The following is an 18,321-nucleotide window of genomic DNA, read 5'->3' on the forward strand; positions in this document are numbered from 1 at the left end:
ATTTCACTATTCATGCAATATTTGATTATCTCTACAGTCGATTCTGATCAAGTGGCGTCATGCCACGCTGTGAACGACTTTCAGCCTCCGTCAGCATTTTTTGACCGCAGCGAGAAATACCACCGCAAATGACTCTTGACGCGACAATACTCACCTTAGGCGATCCAATCTTGTATTCCAACTGACTTCTCATGCGCCGGCACTGGCCTAGAAGAACCGCATAATTTCTTCCACCACATAAGTGCGGGAATTACATTTTATATTCATTGACTGACTTTATAACCAATTTCAAAAATTGAGGTTCCTGGTATATCTCTTGACATAGTGCTTGAGCTCAATGTCAGAAAATACGCTCCTGAACTCTGAACAGGCTTACTATTAAATGTTGTCGGCACTGCCTGTGGCCGAACTAAATATATGGGCGCAAGAGAGCTAGTACTTGCACCACATTGCCAACAGAACATGATGCTGGTACTAATCTCACGCGCACCTAGCGTGTGTATTCAACAATCTAAGAAAATTAGCGGATGTTAACCACATCTCCGCTCGAGTGAAACATAATTTAAACCGCAGTGGGTTAGAATGAATGCCACAGTGGAGGACTCCAAATTAATTGACCACCTGGGGCTCTTCAACGTGCACCCGAAAATAAGCAAACTAGCGTTTTGGCATTTCGCCATCATCGAAAGGCGAATGCCGCGGCCAGGAATCAAACCCGCTACCTTGGGCTAAGCGGCACAACGCAATAGCAAATTGTGCCATCGCGGCGAGTAAGTTGGTGAGGTTGGCGGCTGAGCACATTATCAAGCAACAGCACGTCAAATACGCTGTGTAAATGATGTGTCAGGATGAGGAAATAAGTATAGGACTTTGAAGGTTCCGAATCTATATCACGCACAAGGTAGGCACTTCTGAGAACTCTGAAGTCAACTTGCGTTTAGGCTGCACGAAGGTAAACCAGCAAGTCTAGTCTGCTTCATACTAGCAAGGACGTCCGTTCCGCAGCCACATTTGAACGTAAATTGCTGAAACACTCTGGTACTAAACGCCTTATAAGTATCCTATAAGGTCCTATAAGCTCAGTGTAAAAATAAAAACAATAATTTTAACTTGACCAAATGCAAATATCTCTGTAGTGAATCTTTTGATAGAAATATTACTTTTCTTTTAAAACAATATCGACTGCAGTTCGACATACTGTGGCGGAAAAAAATCATATTTAGAAGTAACAACACGCTCCAAGATGAAGTACTTGGTTTAGTTCCTGCTTACCTGGGATCTGAGAGAGAGTCGTAGGCTCGAAAAATGAAGCTTTAATGAGCCACTCTTTCCTCTGAAGAAAGCACTCATATTCACAAAAAGCAGTTCGTATTCTTTTCACCAGAAAGTCAACATGCCAGTTATTTTTTATGTACAGTAAAAATCTCCTCACGGGAGCTCACAATGTCACTGAACACAACTGCAGGTGACACAGGTTTGTTGAGCACTTAATCCACTGATGACCACGGCACTTTCCTCTTGCTGTAATCCATTCTTTGCAAAGGCACCTGATCAAAAAAAAAAAAATAGTGACTTCAAGTTCTGTTTTTGTCTACTATGTAATGACACATTTCACTGACGCACATAAAGAAAAATTTCGCATCGTACACCGTAATGTTGTAAGTACGCTTCAAGTGATTTTTCCTTTCCGATTCAGACGAATTTAAGAGGAAGCTTTATCTCGGGCCCAACTCCGATGCCGCCAATTCAAATACATGTAAAACGCAGAAAAGCTTTTCTGAGATAACCACTGGGCCGGTTTTAATGAAACTTCTTGCATTTGAAAACGAAAGTTAAATTCTAGTGATTTTCGGAAGCGGAATGTTTATTTAGGGCCTGAAATTTTTAATGGAATTTTCAAAAATTGGTAGGTTCAAAAAATATCACCACGAAGTTTACAAATTTGTAGCTCTGCACCTAGAACGAATATCGCACTTCGGTAAACTGCATCCATTAGAGCATCTAAAGGGGACAAAGTTGATATGTCTATTTATGCCTTACATAAATTCGTTACATTGTTTACAAGGGTCTTTTAAAAGTTCTACTAATAAGTTAGTGCTTTATTTGAGAGCCGTGTATAATATATCAATATTGTCCGCTTTAGATGCACTATTAGGTGCAATTTAGTTAATTGTGATATCCTGCTACGTTGCTGAGTTGCATAGTTGGAAACATGAGTGTTTCGTTTTTTAAAAATTTACAATTTCTGTCAATTTTTATTAAAATTTTGACCGCCCAAAAAATTCGCAACCAACAGTCACTAGCCTTTAACTATTTCTTTTAAATGCAACCAACCTCATCAAATTTGGTGCAGTAGTTGCCGAGAAAAACGATTTCTCCTTTCCCATGTATTTAGATAGGACGCCCCGAGCTAAAGCATCCTCGCAATGGAATACTTGCAACTTCCTCAAAAAATTTCTGTTTGCTAAGGAATCTTCAGAACATTAACTTTAGATCAAGTACTGAACAACATTGTATTCAATATAGGGTGAAATACAAGTTAACTTAGCTGGTCGAGAACTAGCTATCATAGTGCTTCGGTGTCATTTAACCAGAATCCTACGGGCACTGCTGAAATGAATATTTTGCGAATTTTGTTTACCTTTACGAAACGCTTACACAAGAACGTTCTTTTTGTATCCTCTAAGATAAAATTATGTAGTACTATATAGTGCAAATGACATTACAGTGCTCCACTAAAAAAAGATAGACCATATTAGTGCTCGTAACTATCAGTCTTTTGTCGTGAATTGAAGCTATAAATCGGCAGTTGCAAAACACCCAATACATTCTGGAATACCGCAGCGAAAGCGCGACTCACTTGCAGTTGCGCACGAGTACAGTAAGTTTACCCCGCTGTTAACAAGAATGCGCAAAAAAACACCTAAGAACAGGCTTTACAGCTTACCTCTATGTCTCCTTCTGTAAACTTTTATACACTTTTGGTGGATACGATACTACCAGCAGTATCATTCTCGGGGAACACGGAAGTGCAGTACTCTTTCTCTCTAAGCGCACTTGGGGAGAATCACGAACGTAACAGCTCACGGGAACCTTTCGGTCGTCCCGCGAGGCGTTTGTGTATCTACACACCACAATTTCACACAGTCGTCACGCTGAGTAGGCCGCCCTGGAATGGGAATAAACAGAACATATAACTACACTCGAAAAATTCTAAGCTCCTATTACGTCCGAGCAAGAAAGCTCCCAATTAAAATTCTGGTGATAACTGCATCCCCCCCCCCCGCCTCTCTATAGGCATGAAGACTAATAAATATACCAGCCATAGCACACCAACCTTCCAAACAAGGTGTCATAGACGTGAACCTTGATTACCAGCAATAAATAGCCCGGCTTTAAATTAAACAATAAGCGTGCTGTGGACATGTACCAGGCTCACTGAAGCCTAATTAGGCATATTACGTGGCACAGTGTAATTCGACTAGTATATTAACTGAAACCCGTAGCGCCTCGTCGTTATGCGACACAACATAAACTGTAACGCGTTGTTATCGCATAATAAATATTTTCACTCTATGAACTTTCAGTCCATATTAATATGGGACTTCATGGAAGTGACGCCACGCCTGACCAAGTATCTGCTATTTTAATGGCATAATACGTGAAACCAGGGCCGCTCAAAAGCCCGTCGAACATATCCACCCATACTATATACACCCTAATGTTTAAAAACAAATGTTAGCCACTTGCAGCTATAAAAATCATCATTCATAACAAACGAAAAAATAAACATTGGCGTTGTCACTCCCTCTGAGTTATAAACACGAAAAATGCTTAGCGGGGACATCGATCAAGAAGTTCTGTAGGTATTTCCCAGTGTCGCCCCGCCTACATTAGGGTTGTGTTGAAGGCACGCTCGAACATGTGTATCTGCACACCTTAGATATGTACATTTTTCGTAAACATAAGAATATAGCGCACGACCTTGATATGGTGACGCATAAATTTTGTTGCTCCAACAGCAAGCAATGAAGTCTATATGGCCTGCAGGACAGTGTGAATTTTTCTGCAACTTGCGTGTGCGGCCACTGCTAGCTTGAAATATTTGTTATCGCCATTCATTACGTAGATAGTCTCATAGTAGGTGCAAGGAGACAAACCAGATGAAGTTCAGTTGCAGGTTCCGTGTTGAGAGCCATATGAAACCGGAAAATATGTCTTGGCTAGACGGTGCTTTCCATTCGATTCCCGTAACCAGAGGTGGATCGGTAAGGTTTGGTCTGATGGTGCCATCCTCGTCCACGTCCTCGGGGCCACTGGGAATCTGATGGCCTGAGGGAAGTGGCCGCAGGGCAGTGCTCCGTTGGAAGTCTATGCGGCCGTATTCGGCTCCGCGAAAATCTTCCAGACCAGTCCTGTGGGGCCGTGGTAGGGTCGCCGACATGCACGCGCCACCCGACCTCGAGAAGGCAAGCTCCACGTAGGTTAAATCTGAACCAGCAGCTTCTTGGCTAGAAGTACGCTGCAAGGAAAGAAAAGATGTTCACGCAATGACATAAGGCAACGAATAAGTTACAATGAAGGAACTCTCATAGCGTAAGTTTGTCTGATAAAGCAACAAAACTTCATATATAAAAAACGTATAGCCAATGAAAAAAAAAAAAACGCTATCTACCCATTAGTTTCTGCATGTCAAATCGTATCTAGCATCGTTCGTTTCCCTATGTCTGGTAGATGGCTACTGATCCAGTTCTTCTCCCTCAAGGTCTGAGATTGTTCGTGTAAATTTCTTGTTGCTGAATCTTTTGATTACATGGTTTCAAATTTCAATTTCTTCTGTGCGGTGAACTGTTATTTGATCAAATTAGCCGCAGAAGAGAGATGCGTACATTTCATGCTTTTGCCAGACGGCCGTGCCAAGAATAAAACAAATAGCAATCACATTTACTGCATAATTGACATAGATGCAAGAGAAAGTCCCTCTGTGTTCCACTTGTCACAAAATGAAGGAACTATTTCAGGGGTTTTTTAGCACTCGCTCGCTACCAGCGTAGCTATCTTCGAGCGCACCCCTGCGTGGGTTAGAAGTGCAATGGACTTAGAAGCTTGGCGCATGCGTGATAGATTATAATGTGTAGCTTCATTATTTTATTGTAACTTCCTTCGTCTTAGCGGCTTTCTGTTCTGCAGTGCTCACGTTAAACAAAGCATTCTCTTATCTAATGTTTATTGCTGTAAACATTTATAAAGTGTGCCAGATGGACTTACAATCCACTAATCTAAATCCACCTGCACACATCTAATTGGTCGCATTTGCAGTATTATATCTCGTATGTAAGCCACGTATGTTTTTCCTTATTCAGAAATTGTAAGCGGGTAGCACCTCAGAATTCTGTATACCGTACCCTGTCGGCAGCTCCTTATTATCCGCAGTGAAACTTACCTTCCCATTGGCATACTTATTAGATGGTAGCGTTCCAGAGTGACTGATTTCATTCGTGGTAACAGGTAAGTTGTAGTAAGTTGCCACTGCCTGCTTTTCGTATTCCTTCTTGTCCTCCTGTTGCTCATTATACGCTGAAAGAACAAGTTTGCGATGACGTATTAGTTGTGCCGATTGCAGAAAGGACTGGATAAACTTGCTTTGTGCAATAAGCAAATGTACAAGGCACAGAATGCATAGGCGTAAACATAAATCTACAACATATACTACTGCGAAAGCAAGCTTCGCGAATAAATTCCTATACACTTACCTATTCTGTATCTCTTATCGGAAGAAAGTATTTTGAGCCAAATTCGAATATCAAGCACCTGCTAGAATCAAGCTTTAAAAGCCTACTGTTGCGACTTTTTAAGCGCGCGCTTTGTGAGGAATATCTGGCTGAAGTCTGTTTACTACCCTGTAAAATATATTTTGTAATTAGCGAAGTTATGATTTGATTAGGATAAGATAAATATTTGCGTTAATACGTTCAGCTTCAAAATTTGGACAGTTGTACATTTGCAATGGCACCTACGAGCACCTGTTTCGGGAGCTGCAAAATGCTTCTGCTTGTTATGCAATTTCGCTTGTTCTTTTCTGCTTTCTTTACAATTTACTGCATTCGCTGCTGCTTCTAGCAATTACTTTTTACATCCTGGTCTAACTATTGAAAATGTGATAAGAGACACGTGGCACAAGTGCTATAATTTATTAACAGATGTGCTGAGCTGGATTCTATGGTAAAACATCAGAAGTAGCCTTACTGAGCGGAGCTGCTGGTATAATGTCGGGGCCACGGCCTTCAATATCACCAAATTCTTCTCCATCTTTTTTGAGCAGGCTTTGCGACCTGAAAGAATGAAACACTGGTTATACCTTCTAGAGATAAACGGTTCTGCAACAACATTGTTGTCATTGTAGCCTAGCAGCTCAGTATACGTCTATACCAAGGTAAATAAATACACCTGGTAGCGAAGCTTTCATAGAAGCCCATACGTTCAAAACATGGCGGTTCATGGGGCTTAGCGCCATCTGTGTGTGTGTGACGCCATAGTGACGTCATTTTGTTCTCAAACACTCGAATTTTGTTTTCGGGGGCCTGCCATTAGAGCTGTATATTCAAATGCCCCCCATTCGACGTGATGGGCGTTTCGCGCTTTCAGCGCCGAAACCAATGCAGGAATAGTTCAGCCATACTGGTGTCGAAACCGCACCCTTACGCAGAACATACTTTGTTTGGAGGCCAACGAACGCTTTGGGCGTAGAGTGCTCGTCCTTTTGTCGGACGCCAAGCCCGTTGGCCAGCGCTGTCCCAGGAAAACAACTAACGTGAACAATTATCTGGCGGTCCCAACTCACTACTTTTGACTGAACATGTTAAGAAACAATGAAACTTCACGCGTCACCAAATTCAGACAAATGTCGACAAGCAAAGCAACACAACATTTGAGGGAGGCGTATTGTAACAGCTGATCCGTACGAGCGCCCCTTCGTGCCCACTTCAAGAGCTGCATTGCATTGCAAGTGATAGCGGCGTCAACGCCCGCCGCTATCGGTGGGCGCCCTTACGGTGGGCGCTGAAAAAAAGGTATTTATTGATAATGATCAAGTAAAATAGAGTTCTTCTATTCTCGCCATGCGTATATAAAATTGATTACGAATTTTATTTTCGTTGAATGAATAAAACTGTGTATCGCTTTAATTAAAAAAAAAAACGCTTTTTTCTTTCACAATGTTTGTTCCCGCCAAACATTGTCGTGCTTCAATCGCTGCTCCCATAACCACCCTTGCTGATGTCGGTGACAATTCGTTCTGAACCGCTTTTCGCCCGAAGCTTCGCGACCATTTGGATCGACCTTGTCTATACTTCTTTCACATGAGAACCTTCTTGAAATAGCGTGCAATGGGACGGTACAACCGAAAAGAAGACGAAAACATGCGCAAACTAAAAACTGATTTATTGAAGCCATACCCACAGGAACATATATCCACAAGATACACAGGCACGCCGTTACAATGACTATGGCAACCATCAAACGGGAACAGATTAAACCAGGTGCACGCTAAAGGAATTTCATTTCTGCATTGTACAGTTCAATCGATGTATCACTTACACACCCCTGACCTGCTTTTCTGATTTAAAAAAAGCCTCTAACTTTCACGAGCGCGTTTCTGCTTGCTCTTGCCTAAATTTTCACGCTATGGAAAGCTGTCCCACTTGTGAACCACATTTCCATAGCGTGAAATCCTAGGCGAGAGCAAGCAGAAACGTGCTCGTGAAACGTTAGAAGCTTTTTTTTTTCTGCTCCAGAAAAATTACTTCAACAAACTTTTTCGCAACTGTCTTCAGGAAAGGCAGTTCAGCTTTTGGCTGATAATACTAGTAAAAAAGAAAATACTTACTTGTCATCTGTTCTTTCCTTGTACTCATCTAGAAGAAAGCACAAATTGAGGAGCTTTTATGTGTAGTAAGTACACCTTGCTTAACTCCTCACACTTAGTGAAGAGTTAATGGAGGTGTTGGGCCGTGAACATGGTATAATATAAAGGCCTCTTGTACGTGCTACATAACATCTCTCAGTTCAAATGTATATTCTTTATTTCGTTAAAGTGATAATAGAGTAGAAAGAGTAATTTATTTGGGCTGTACTTCACATGTGTTTCGTTGTTGTTCTTGTTGTCAAAGTGCCACAGAAAAATATATAATGTGCCAGAGAGGCGAAAGACATATAGCTAGCCTTTTGGGTTGTGCTGAGAGTAAGCCCCTCGACGCCAGAAATAGAAGGTGTGATGAACGAATGGAAAAAACGTAGTAGGAAAGAGAGAGAGAGAGAGAAGAAAGGGAAAGAAGCAGGGAGGTTAACGAGAACGAAAAATCTGGTTTGCTACCCTACACTGGGAAATGAGGGAGGGGGAGAAGGAAAGATAAGGCACTACAGAGAGAGACAGGGAGCACATACACACAATCACAGCCAGTCACTATGGCCACAGACTATCACAGCACAGTATCACGTACAGCCCGACAAACACCAATCCAAGCTACAGCCGCTTGTGTGGGTCTGCTCTCCTTCAAAATTGTAGCTGTGTAGCAAAGACAATTGTTGTTTTAATCATATAAGCCGGCCTGTCCAAAATAAGGACCAACATAGAAAATGTCGAAAGAGACAGACTATCAAACATGGGAGGCGCTGAGCTACAACAGGGGTGCAACACTTCTTGGCTGCGCAAATAAAATACACCGAAACGTACAAATTATGAGTTAATTAACAAGTCCGCATATTCATGTGATGTTATTTCCTAGGCACATGACACATCGTACTTTTAAAGAAAGGCTTAGATATTTATTTTTATTTTTGCGTGAACGAACACACACGGGTACATCAAGTAGAATTTTGAACACGCATTATTCACCAAAGATGTTATCATTCTTCAAAAATGGCCAGCCGCCTTGACTTACAATATTATTGAAATGGCAATGGCAGGCGCCATTTCTTACCAACTGCTCCATTGTACTATTAATCAAGCAGCTCTACACCAATACATCTTGCAGAGAGACTGCCCGCCAATTGTGTTAATGGCCCTAATTTATAATGGGATTAAGATCTGTTCTTACTAACGAAATAGGTCGGATACCTCCAACCTTGGGAATTTACTTGAAATCCAGTTCGTACGATAAAGATGTTCGTAAGAAGAAGCTCCGGCTAATCGTGAGCCTAACATTAGCGATGATAGTCAACGAAAGGCAAACTGTGCCTCGAAACGAGAACTTCTGTGAGTTTGGCCCCTTTTCTCGTATTCACAAAGCAGTTGGCATACAAGAGCGTACCAACTAATAAGAATAGCAAGCGTAACATTAGCGATGATGGCTGACCAATGACAAACAGTTCTTATATGAAGGAAAATTTGTGCATTCCGCGCCCAACATGTAATATTATAAGCTGGTCCGCAATGAAGCTACTATATTCAGGATAGAATTTCATGTCACATAAAAAAAATCCTGCTACTTTGATATGCAAATTCATAGAAAGAATATTACGCATGAATACACCATATTGGCTACAAAAAATGTAGAAAAATTACACCATCCTCCACAACAATTTCTGAATCCTGTTCAATATTCACAGGTATGTGCACAAAGCTTCAGACTTACCTCTAGTCTTCCGAGGATGCTTGTACTTTATGAATAAAATAATCACGATCGCTGCTATCACTAGGGTCAAAATAATGCCCATGATGACTCCTAGAACGGGTCTAATAATTATAATGGCTTGGCTTCCAGCTAGAAAAGTAAAAGAACAAGTCGTTAAGACTGAGAAGGCTTCCTAGATCTAGGAAGAAGTACATTACTTTTCACTTGTGGATGAGCTCTTCCCGTGAAACCGGGTGACAGTATGTTGAAACGAAATTCTCAAAAGTAAGTACGAGTTCATGAGTTAGGAAATGCAGTAAAAAATATCGTAATATAGTTACCAGATTGTCATAGCGTGTATATTATTAAAATATGGCTAATACGACATAATAAAACATCTTAATTTCACTTCATTTACTTTAGAGTTCGTCAGTTATTTACACAAATTAGGTGTACTTTTATCACCGCAGCATCTGCGAAGCCTCCTTCTTCTCACCTTTATTTGTGCTGCGTGATCGTAAAATTATGATAGCACAGAGATTTGGTGCTCGCTCTTTTTCATCACGCACATATGCAATACAAACAAATATTGCAAATCACAAAGCACCAATAAATTTCGCGACGTTATGAAGTTGTGCTACACTATCGCACAATGAATAAGCTTAGGTCATATGATATACCAACGCTTAGTACCATAAGCCATACAACTTATCTCATCAACGCAAAGCTTTGCACGGAAATGTAAGCAGAATGTTGGACTTAGAGCCTTGAGCATTTGGTCGGGCATAGCGTGCGGTAAACACTTTCGGCGAAAGGCTCATCAGTGCGTTACTCCTAGCGGAAGGAAAGAGGACAAGCTTAATAATAAGGTTCGGGAAAAAGATTGGTCGAGGCTCTCGCTGTCATGCATGGCACGAGAGGCAAGTGCTACCCCTGAGATCGAACGAGAAAAGAAGGTTGCGTCACCAGCCAGAAACAGGGAAACCGGGGGAAAACAGGTAATCGGTGAACACGAGCAATCGAGATCGTGCGCTCATGTTCAGCAAAGCGCCTGCGTGCCTAGCAGCCCTAACTGCAGGCGCTGCTCTCTGGTTACCCGTGAGCTTCTCGGCGGGTCTGAGTGTGCTGACGACGAAGCGTGTGGGCGGGCGATGTCCTTTAGCGTTCCTCGCGTACATGCTGGCTCGAAATGAGGTGCCACCGGCGAGCCCCGAAAAACCGAACGCCGGTATGGGCGACGAAGACGCGTTGGCCACCAGGCGGCCGCTCTCGACGTCGTGAAGCTCGGCGAAAAACGTGACCGGCGTGACACCGCCGTCCCACGAGCCCTCGGCACACTCGAACGACACCGAGTCTTCGGTAGCGTTCAGCTGGCTGCAGTTGCTTACAGGCTCTGGTGGACCTGCATCGTGCGAAAACGAGCAAAGCTGGCAACTTTCACGTCATCAGAGGGAACGACATAGCTTACTTAATCGTTCGCGCTTCTGTTGCTTCCGCCTGTTAATTGCTCCCTCGAATACGCCCTTACGGCAGGCAGCCCCGCGTAGGAATTGAGGTGAACAATCGATTCTCGTTACCAAGCTAAGCCAAAAGATGGCTATCAAAGAGTGGCTTATCCTCTTTTAGTAAGTGTGGCGGCAATAAGGTATTCCTCTATCTCAAGTGGTCTTAAAGAGCACTCGTTACCGCAGTAGGTATCACGGCGTAATAGTCATTACGCAGGGATAACTATAGAACAGTCTAGGTTACAGCTTGTGCAGTTCAACCCACAGCACTGAGTCTGAATCTGCAAGAGTGCACCACACCTACCACATACATACATACATACATACATACATACATACATACATACATACATACATACATACATACATACATACATACATACATACATGCATGCATGCATACATACATACATACATACATACATACATACATACATACATACATACATACATACATACATACATACATACATACATACATACATACATACATACATACATACATACATACATACATACATACATACATACATACATACATACATACATACATACATACATACATACATACATACATACATACATACATACATACATACATACATACATACATACATACATACATACATACATACATACATACATACATACATACATACATACATACATACAGTCGTGATGCCGATGGCCGTGATAACGAAACTACCTCCCTGGTAGTTTATTCGCCAAACATGGAAGGGACTAACGGAAGAAAGGTTTTTGGAATGGGAGCCCCAGTGCTTCGTAATTACGCTTCACGGCCTCCTCAAAACCATAAACAGTTTGTTGAGATTAAGTTCAGAATAGGTTAAGAAATCATTGTTGATAAGTACTGAAGCACGAATATCGCTACGCACGCTTGGATCGGGCAACATTCTTTGCAGCCAACCTAGCGCCTCCTACCAGCATGCGGCGGCGTTCATAAGCAACATCAACACTGGACATAACTATGACGACAGCCTTGGCCATCTTGAAGCAAGATGGAAATCCAGCTCTGAAAGCCGCACTCGTCTTACTACAGTTACATCATTTGATCACTACGTCACATTTACAGGCAATCGCTGCTGTTTGTACACTCAGACCTGAAACGATAGCACAGAGCTGCCCCGACGTGCTCCCATGCTCTGGATATGCTGTTCCTCTCCGTGTGCCCGCATCTATTCTTACCCTATAATGGTGGATTCGATTGCTCCTTTTAACTCTTCCTTTCTTTAACGCTGTCATTTCATCACTTATTGCTGAACGAATAGCTGAAGCTTCCTTTTCCGAATCTTTTTTAAACAACTCTGAAAGCGCTGTTCTAGTGGAAGGCCATTGGAGAGCTGTGAAAATGCTTTTATCTCACCCAATTCACTCCCAGCTAACATATGCAGAACTAAGTTATCTGTTTCCGGTTGCAATAAAGTGGCGAGGCGATAGTAGACAATGACATTTTTGAAGTTCTCAATCACATAATTATTTCCTATTTCACTTGTTCTTGTCCTGCAACATTGCTAAATATCCTGATTGTTTTGAAAGAAAACAATGCGCCGACAGAAAACACGCGCATATTTAGTGTCTCGTCGTGCTCTTGGCCTGGGAAGTTTGATTCATGAAAAACTGCTTATGAGCTTAAGAGTAATTATTGCGTGTGTGCGTGGGGGGGGGGGGGGGGGGGGGCGAACGGGTGCGAACGGAACACGTACGTATTCTGCCTCATCGCTGGACATCCATGAATAAGTAAATGCGTATATGTTCTCAATGTGCTAATAACACACGATACCGTGCTCTGCAAATGTTTTGAAGGCAAAGCTTTCTTTAATGCAATAGAATTAGGAATATCAATGGGAAAAAAAAAGTGTGAAGTGTGAGAAGCCGGTCACGTGGTCGAGGTAGAGCTTAGAAGTGTGTGTATGTCTAAACAATATAAAAAGAGATAGATAGACAGAAAGAGATAGAACTTGAACGCTGAGACTTGTGCCAGGAAGGCTTTTATATAAACATGAAGAGATGCCTTTGAGGGGAATCAAAATTGAGAAAAGATGAATTACTAGTTTCAAAGGCAAACGCGCCTGCTATCAAATCATGGGCGCTAGAGCTCCACTCGAACATAGGTAAACGTACCAGAAAGGGAAATATCTTTTGAAGAACTTTAGTACTCGAATGCAGAAAATTACCTGCTTCATGAACAGAGAACTGCTCTCGATGTGGTGATCTAAAGCAGGGAGGCTTACCTGCCGGGACGACAGTGAAGTTGCAGGGGTGCAACTGCTTTCCGACCTCGTTCGCTCCCCAGCAGAGTAGATAGCCAAAGTCGTCGCTATTCTGAGGTGAGTAGATGGCTGTGCTGCGCGTCTGGGCGTGGCTGTAGCTAGCCAAGTCGATACGCTTGCCGCTTGACGAGCTGTTAAAACGCCAGTGGAAGGTCACGTCTCCAGGGTCTGCTTCCAGTTCACAGTGCACTGACACTGAATCCAGTTGCGAGACCCCATAGATGCGCTTCTGGCCCGGCTTGCAAACTGGCGCAACTGAAGAGAGAATGTTAGGAGGTCAAAATTATTTTTTACGGCACATTCGTGGTATCAAAAGCAACAAATAAATGCGCATGTTAAGCGGTCGTAACAATAGACTACTTACTTGAGATTTCGTTTTACTTCTAGAACGTTCATCCTTGGTTTAATGTCAATTTCAAAAAAAAAGGAAGAGCAAATAAATTTCCCAATATCCCCAGTCACCGAGTTTCTGACGTTGTCTTCTCGCAGTACCGTTGAGATGAAGTACACCATTCAGTGACGCAAACAAAATTGGTGCATCTATCTTTCAGAACCATAGAAAAAAATTTTCCAATTATTTTTTGCCTCTGTGACAAGTCTGCACGTTTACATTACGTGCGTGATTAACTAGGAAATGGCTGCTATAAATGTATGATGAAAACAGTTCCGCCTCCGTTCGACCCTGTGAAAGGGTATGTACAGCGAAGCCGTTTCCGCCGTTACACAAGCGCCACCACAGGGCGTCACACCGTCGAGATCAATGTAGCGTCCACGACCTTTTCATTGGTGCTTCGACGCCGAGGTGCACGCTCGCGGCGTCCATACGCTTGTACGTAGTTCACGTTCACGAACTGAACGTGGCTGTAATTTTTAACAGTCTTTCCCTGACGTCGATTACGGTCGCAGCACACTCTGCGTGATCGATGCGACGGACAGAGCGCCCGCTCGTAAAGGACAGATACATCAGTGCACACGCTCCTCCCACGCGCACGCAGGTGTACCGGAGTGCAGCATTTATCCTCATTCTAGTAGACCCTCCGCCTGGCGCAAGTGCGTTATTCAACTAACTCAATTCCTCAAAGTAAAGTGCCTTACAAAATTTGTATAAAGTACGACTTACACACGACCTGCAGACATGATAGCATCGGAGTGTAATTTGAACATACGAGAAAACATAATCCTGTTACGCGGAAACTCAAAATTGCACTAGCTCTGGACGTGATGGTGTACGCGCACGGACGCAGAAAATTTGCCGGGGTAGCTATATACAGCTTCGCTGTAAAAATTATTCTCTACACGCCCGACATGTATTCGTCAATTATAGCTGCTTTTGAATTGTGAACATGCTTCATTTACTATGTAGATGCAATGTACTAAGTAAAATGGAGAACCGAAAATGTCCATCGAGGCAGTTGTTAAAGATGATGTGCGCAATACGTATAGCTCACTACAGCTGCAGCTTTCACAGTACAACTTGGGGCCAGTGCAGCCCTAGCTCTCCCTTACTCTGCGCGCGTGCTTGTGCGTGTATACGCACGTGCGTGAGTGTGTCCTTGATATGTGTGAAAACATGCGTGTGTCTGTGCAAGCGTGCACGTGCTCGGAGAGCACGTGGTTATACGTTGGCCTTGCGCAACTCAGTATATTCCACGAATATTTGCCTGCATTCACTAGCCACAAAAAGTGTCAATAATCATTATGTCTGCCGCCTGTGGCTTGGTTATGGACTTTATTTAGTCTTTGGTATCGCCGATAGTACTATTTCTACCAGTACTACTTGCAGTAGTATATATCTGAGATCATATGATATAGGAATATATAGTAGTAAATCTTTGAGGATACATTCCGCGACACTTCCTATAGTATTTGTCCCCATTATAGCATCGATAGTCAATTGTATTGTGATTTGGTGCAATGTTACATTAATTCGGAAAGTGAACCGCTCGCTTGCTTTCGCGTGACTGGTTAGAATCGTGCTTTCGTCATCAAAAGCCTCATTCTTGCTGCCCACGCGGGCTTTCCAAACCGTTATAGGAGCGCACCCCTAGAGCGACTTTATCGCCCCTCGTTTATCACGGCACCCTGTTGCACAACAGTTTCCTCTATTGTACCACCATACCAGAGCAACGAACACATTGAACAGCGAACGGACAAAAAAACAACGCCATGCTGTTTTGTGTACCTCTGTGCTCGCGACCGCATGTGTTACGCTGTTCCAGCGATCTATGTAGCCATCTGCAAGGCAAAACGTAAAGCTCAGAAGTCTTCGTAATTTGCGATTACTCATTTAGGCACGGGTGGCGCGTAAGATAGATAGCCATCTATTGGACTTGTTCCATACTGCTACAAGATGTTGTGGAGGAATGAACGACTTACAAACACTAATGCTAAAGATGATCTTTCATAACGTCGGTGCAAATAACAACTATAGGAAGCTAAAACAACCATTATGGCACGCTCACATTTTATTCGTAAAATGAAGATGTTGCTGGTGCCGTGTCCTTCCCGATTAGCAGCGGTGCAACTGTAGCGGCCGCGGCGTGACCTCCGCACCTTCTGCAGCACCAGCGACTGGTTGCTCACAATGACGCCAGCGCTGGTGTTTGTGGCAACCTCGTGGCCTTCAAAGAGCCACGTCACTTCGCTGGCCGGAGGGCTGGCTTCCACGTGGCATTCCAGGTACACGTCACGGCCTTCGTGAATGTCGTGCTCCTTGAGGTTCTGACCAAGCATCAATGTGATGCGAGGTTTATCTGTCGAAAAAAAGAAATCTGAGTTCCAAAAAGGCGAATTATCATCAAAGAAAAATGCTATTCGTTGTTTCGTTTCGCACAAGGGTATCTAATGAACTCACGTAATAGAAGGAATACCGATCATTCGGGGGCTTATGTTTTATTCACTGTAAACCCATGTTCCTCGATATAACACACAAAGCAACCACTTACCTACAGAAATGGCGAACTTATAAACCAAGCAATAGGTAAGTTCTGCGGTGTTTTGTAGCCCTTTCATTGAACAGTGACTTTATTCGCACCAACTTAATAAAATATGATGATCGAAGCAATAGTCGTACAGCTTCCAAGTTCACGTCATTTATTGAAGAGCCAGAAAAAAAATCTACCTTTCCTTCATCCGGCACAGGCAACGTGGCCGGGCCTGGCTGGGTGCGTCTCAACTAAAAGATAACGTTTCCCTAAGCTGAAATTTGATGCACAGCGAATTTCGAGTGCTATAATTCAGTTATGCCATAGGTGATGAGATTCAAAGATTCAGTTTCTACACAGTAGATCTCAAGAATGTATATCTTTACTGCATGCTTCCGTGTACTTACACTTGGAAATAGGCACTGAAGTAAGGCAGAACGATTGTGTTGGGTACAGATGCGCAGGAGACATCTGATGAATCGGTAGGTGCAACCTATAAGCTGCAGTGACTGAACCGTCGCATAATGTCCGCGGACTGTGTAAATTCTATTTTGAATTAGCTCAAATGTTATACTTACTTTTCATTGGTCGTTGGCGTATACTATATGTTTCTTTGTTTGCGAACCTTTGTTACTGACACACCTAAGCGGGCCGTTTTCTCTATTCACATATTATTTCCCGATCACAAACCTCAAATCCCTCCCAAAAAAAACAAGACTTAATATGAAAAATAACAATTATGAATGCCTTTAACTAAGTCCCTTATTTTTGCATTATGTTTTTGTTTTTCATAATTTAGTTTTCGGTAGAAGAATAACATTTCACCTCTAAATATAATATTTAGGCAGGTGGTATAGTGAACCTCAAGATCAGCAGTATACCGCATGTGTTATCAGCTTATTGAACAATATTTTATTCCGCACCAACCTTTCAAAATTCAATGAGGTTCAAAACATTTAAACAGGCGCACTTAAGTAAGTGACAAAGAGACCTTTAAACTCATTGTTACCTCTTTAATTTGACTATTTTCTCGGGATAAAGAAAAAGGAACAATCTTTTCAAAGAGTAAAATGTACTTACAGAAAACGTCCAGCTTCCAACCTTCTTCAATGGCACTGCCTGGGATGAACTGATTCTCTGCCCGGCACGACAGCACAAGACCATTATCCTCCGCCCGTGGTGTGAACAGGATCACGCTCGAGCTGGTGCTCACGCCCTCTTGAACCTGTGTGAGCCAAACCGGTGAAGCGCTAAGCACACTGAACGACATTTTACGCTTTCTTCGGTGAGCGACGTATGCTGTAGTTAACTACTGGGTGAGTTTGGAAATTCTCTACTAATCATCCAGGTTGAGGGTTTAATTTGAATGAACTCATGGCATGGTGAGCGGAACGCTTCTCTCAGCAAGAAAAACCCAACGCTGGGAAACTGTGATAAGACGGCTCAAAATAGTGAAGTTGACTGCATGTATTCGTTGAGAATTTTCGAACGCTTGAACAAGGATCGATTAATAGTTTGTTTCAGTGATTTACTGTTTGGCGGAGAGAGGAAGTGAGCATGGGATGTGAGGGAGAGTCATCTTAGAAACTGACTGCACAAAGTCACAGCGGGCTGCATCAGTATTGGAGGTCTCTTTGGTTAGAGCAAGAAAAAAATCTGCCGGCAAAAATTCTAGTATAAGAAAACATGCAAACGACACAACTTGAAACGTACGAGAAAAGACGGTCCAAGTTACAAAAAAAAAAAACAACAACAACCTTTAATTAGAAATAACTTCCAGCAAACTGCGACAAAGCAATGCTTCCGGTGACCAGGAAAAAAAGCCCTTTAGGACAGCTTGAGGGGGCGTGGCCACCACACACACCCCCCAGCAAGCGGAATTTTGGTGAAAGGTACAATGCAATGTGACATTAAATAAGTGCAACCACAGCCTTTTATCAAGCACGTTCTCAAATCTATTCAAGTCGTTAACAAAAAACAAATTCAAAAT

At 42.6% G+C, this 18,321-nt stretch overlaps 1 protein-coding gene across 1 annotated transcript in view; it reads right to left on the minus strand.

Moving 5' to 3' along the window:
• Positions 1-4,165: 4,165 nt before the first annotated feature.
• Positions 4,166-18,321, minus strand: part of LOC119456085 (hemicentin-2-like) — a 169,826-nt gene continuing 155,670 nt past the window's right edge. The window contains 10 exon segments of the mRNA XM_037717687.2: positions 4,166-4,252; positions 4,255-4,522; positions 5,444-5,577; positions 6,247-6,332; positions 7,886-7,913; positions 9,633-9,761; positions 10,708-11,013; positions 13,369-13,662; positions 15,870-16,160; positions 17,412-17,556. Coding sequence (XP_037573615.1) covers positions 4,224-4,252; positions 4,255-4,522; positions 5,444-5,577; positions 6,247-6,332; positions 7,886-7,913; positions 9,633-9,761; positions 10,708-11,013; positions 13,369-13,662; positions 15,870-16,160; positions 17,412-17,556 — 1,710 coding nt within the window. The 3' untranslated portion in view covers positions 4,166-4,223.

The sequence above is a fragment of the Dermacentor silvarum genome, chromosome 6 (genome assembly GCF_013339745.2).
Source record: "Dermacentor silvarum isolate Dsil-2018 chromosome 6, BIME_Dsil_1.4, whole genome shotgun sequence".
Taxonomy (NCBI): domain Eukaryota; kingdom Metazoa; phylum Arthropoda; class Arachnida; order Ixodida; family Ixodidae; genus Dermacentor; species Dermacentor silvarum.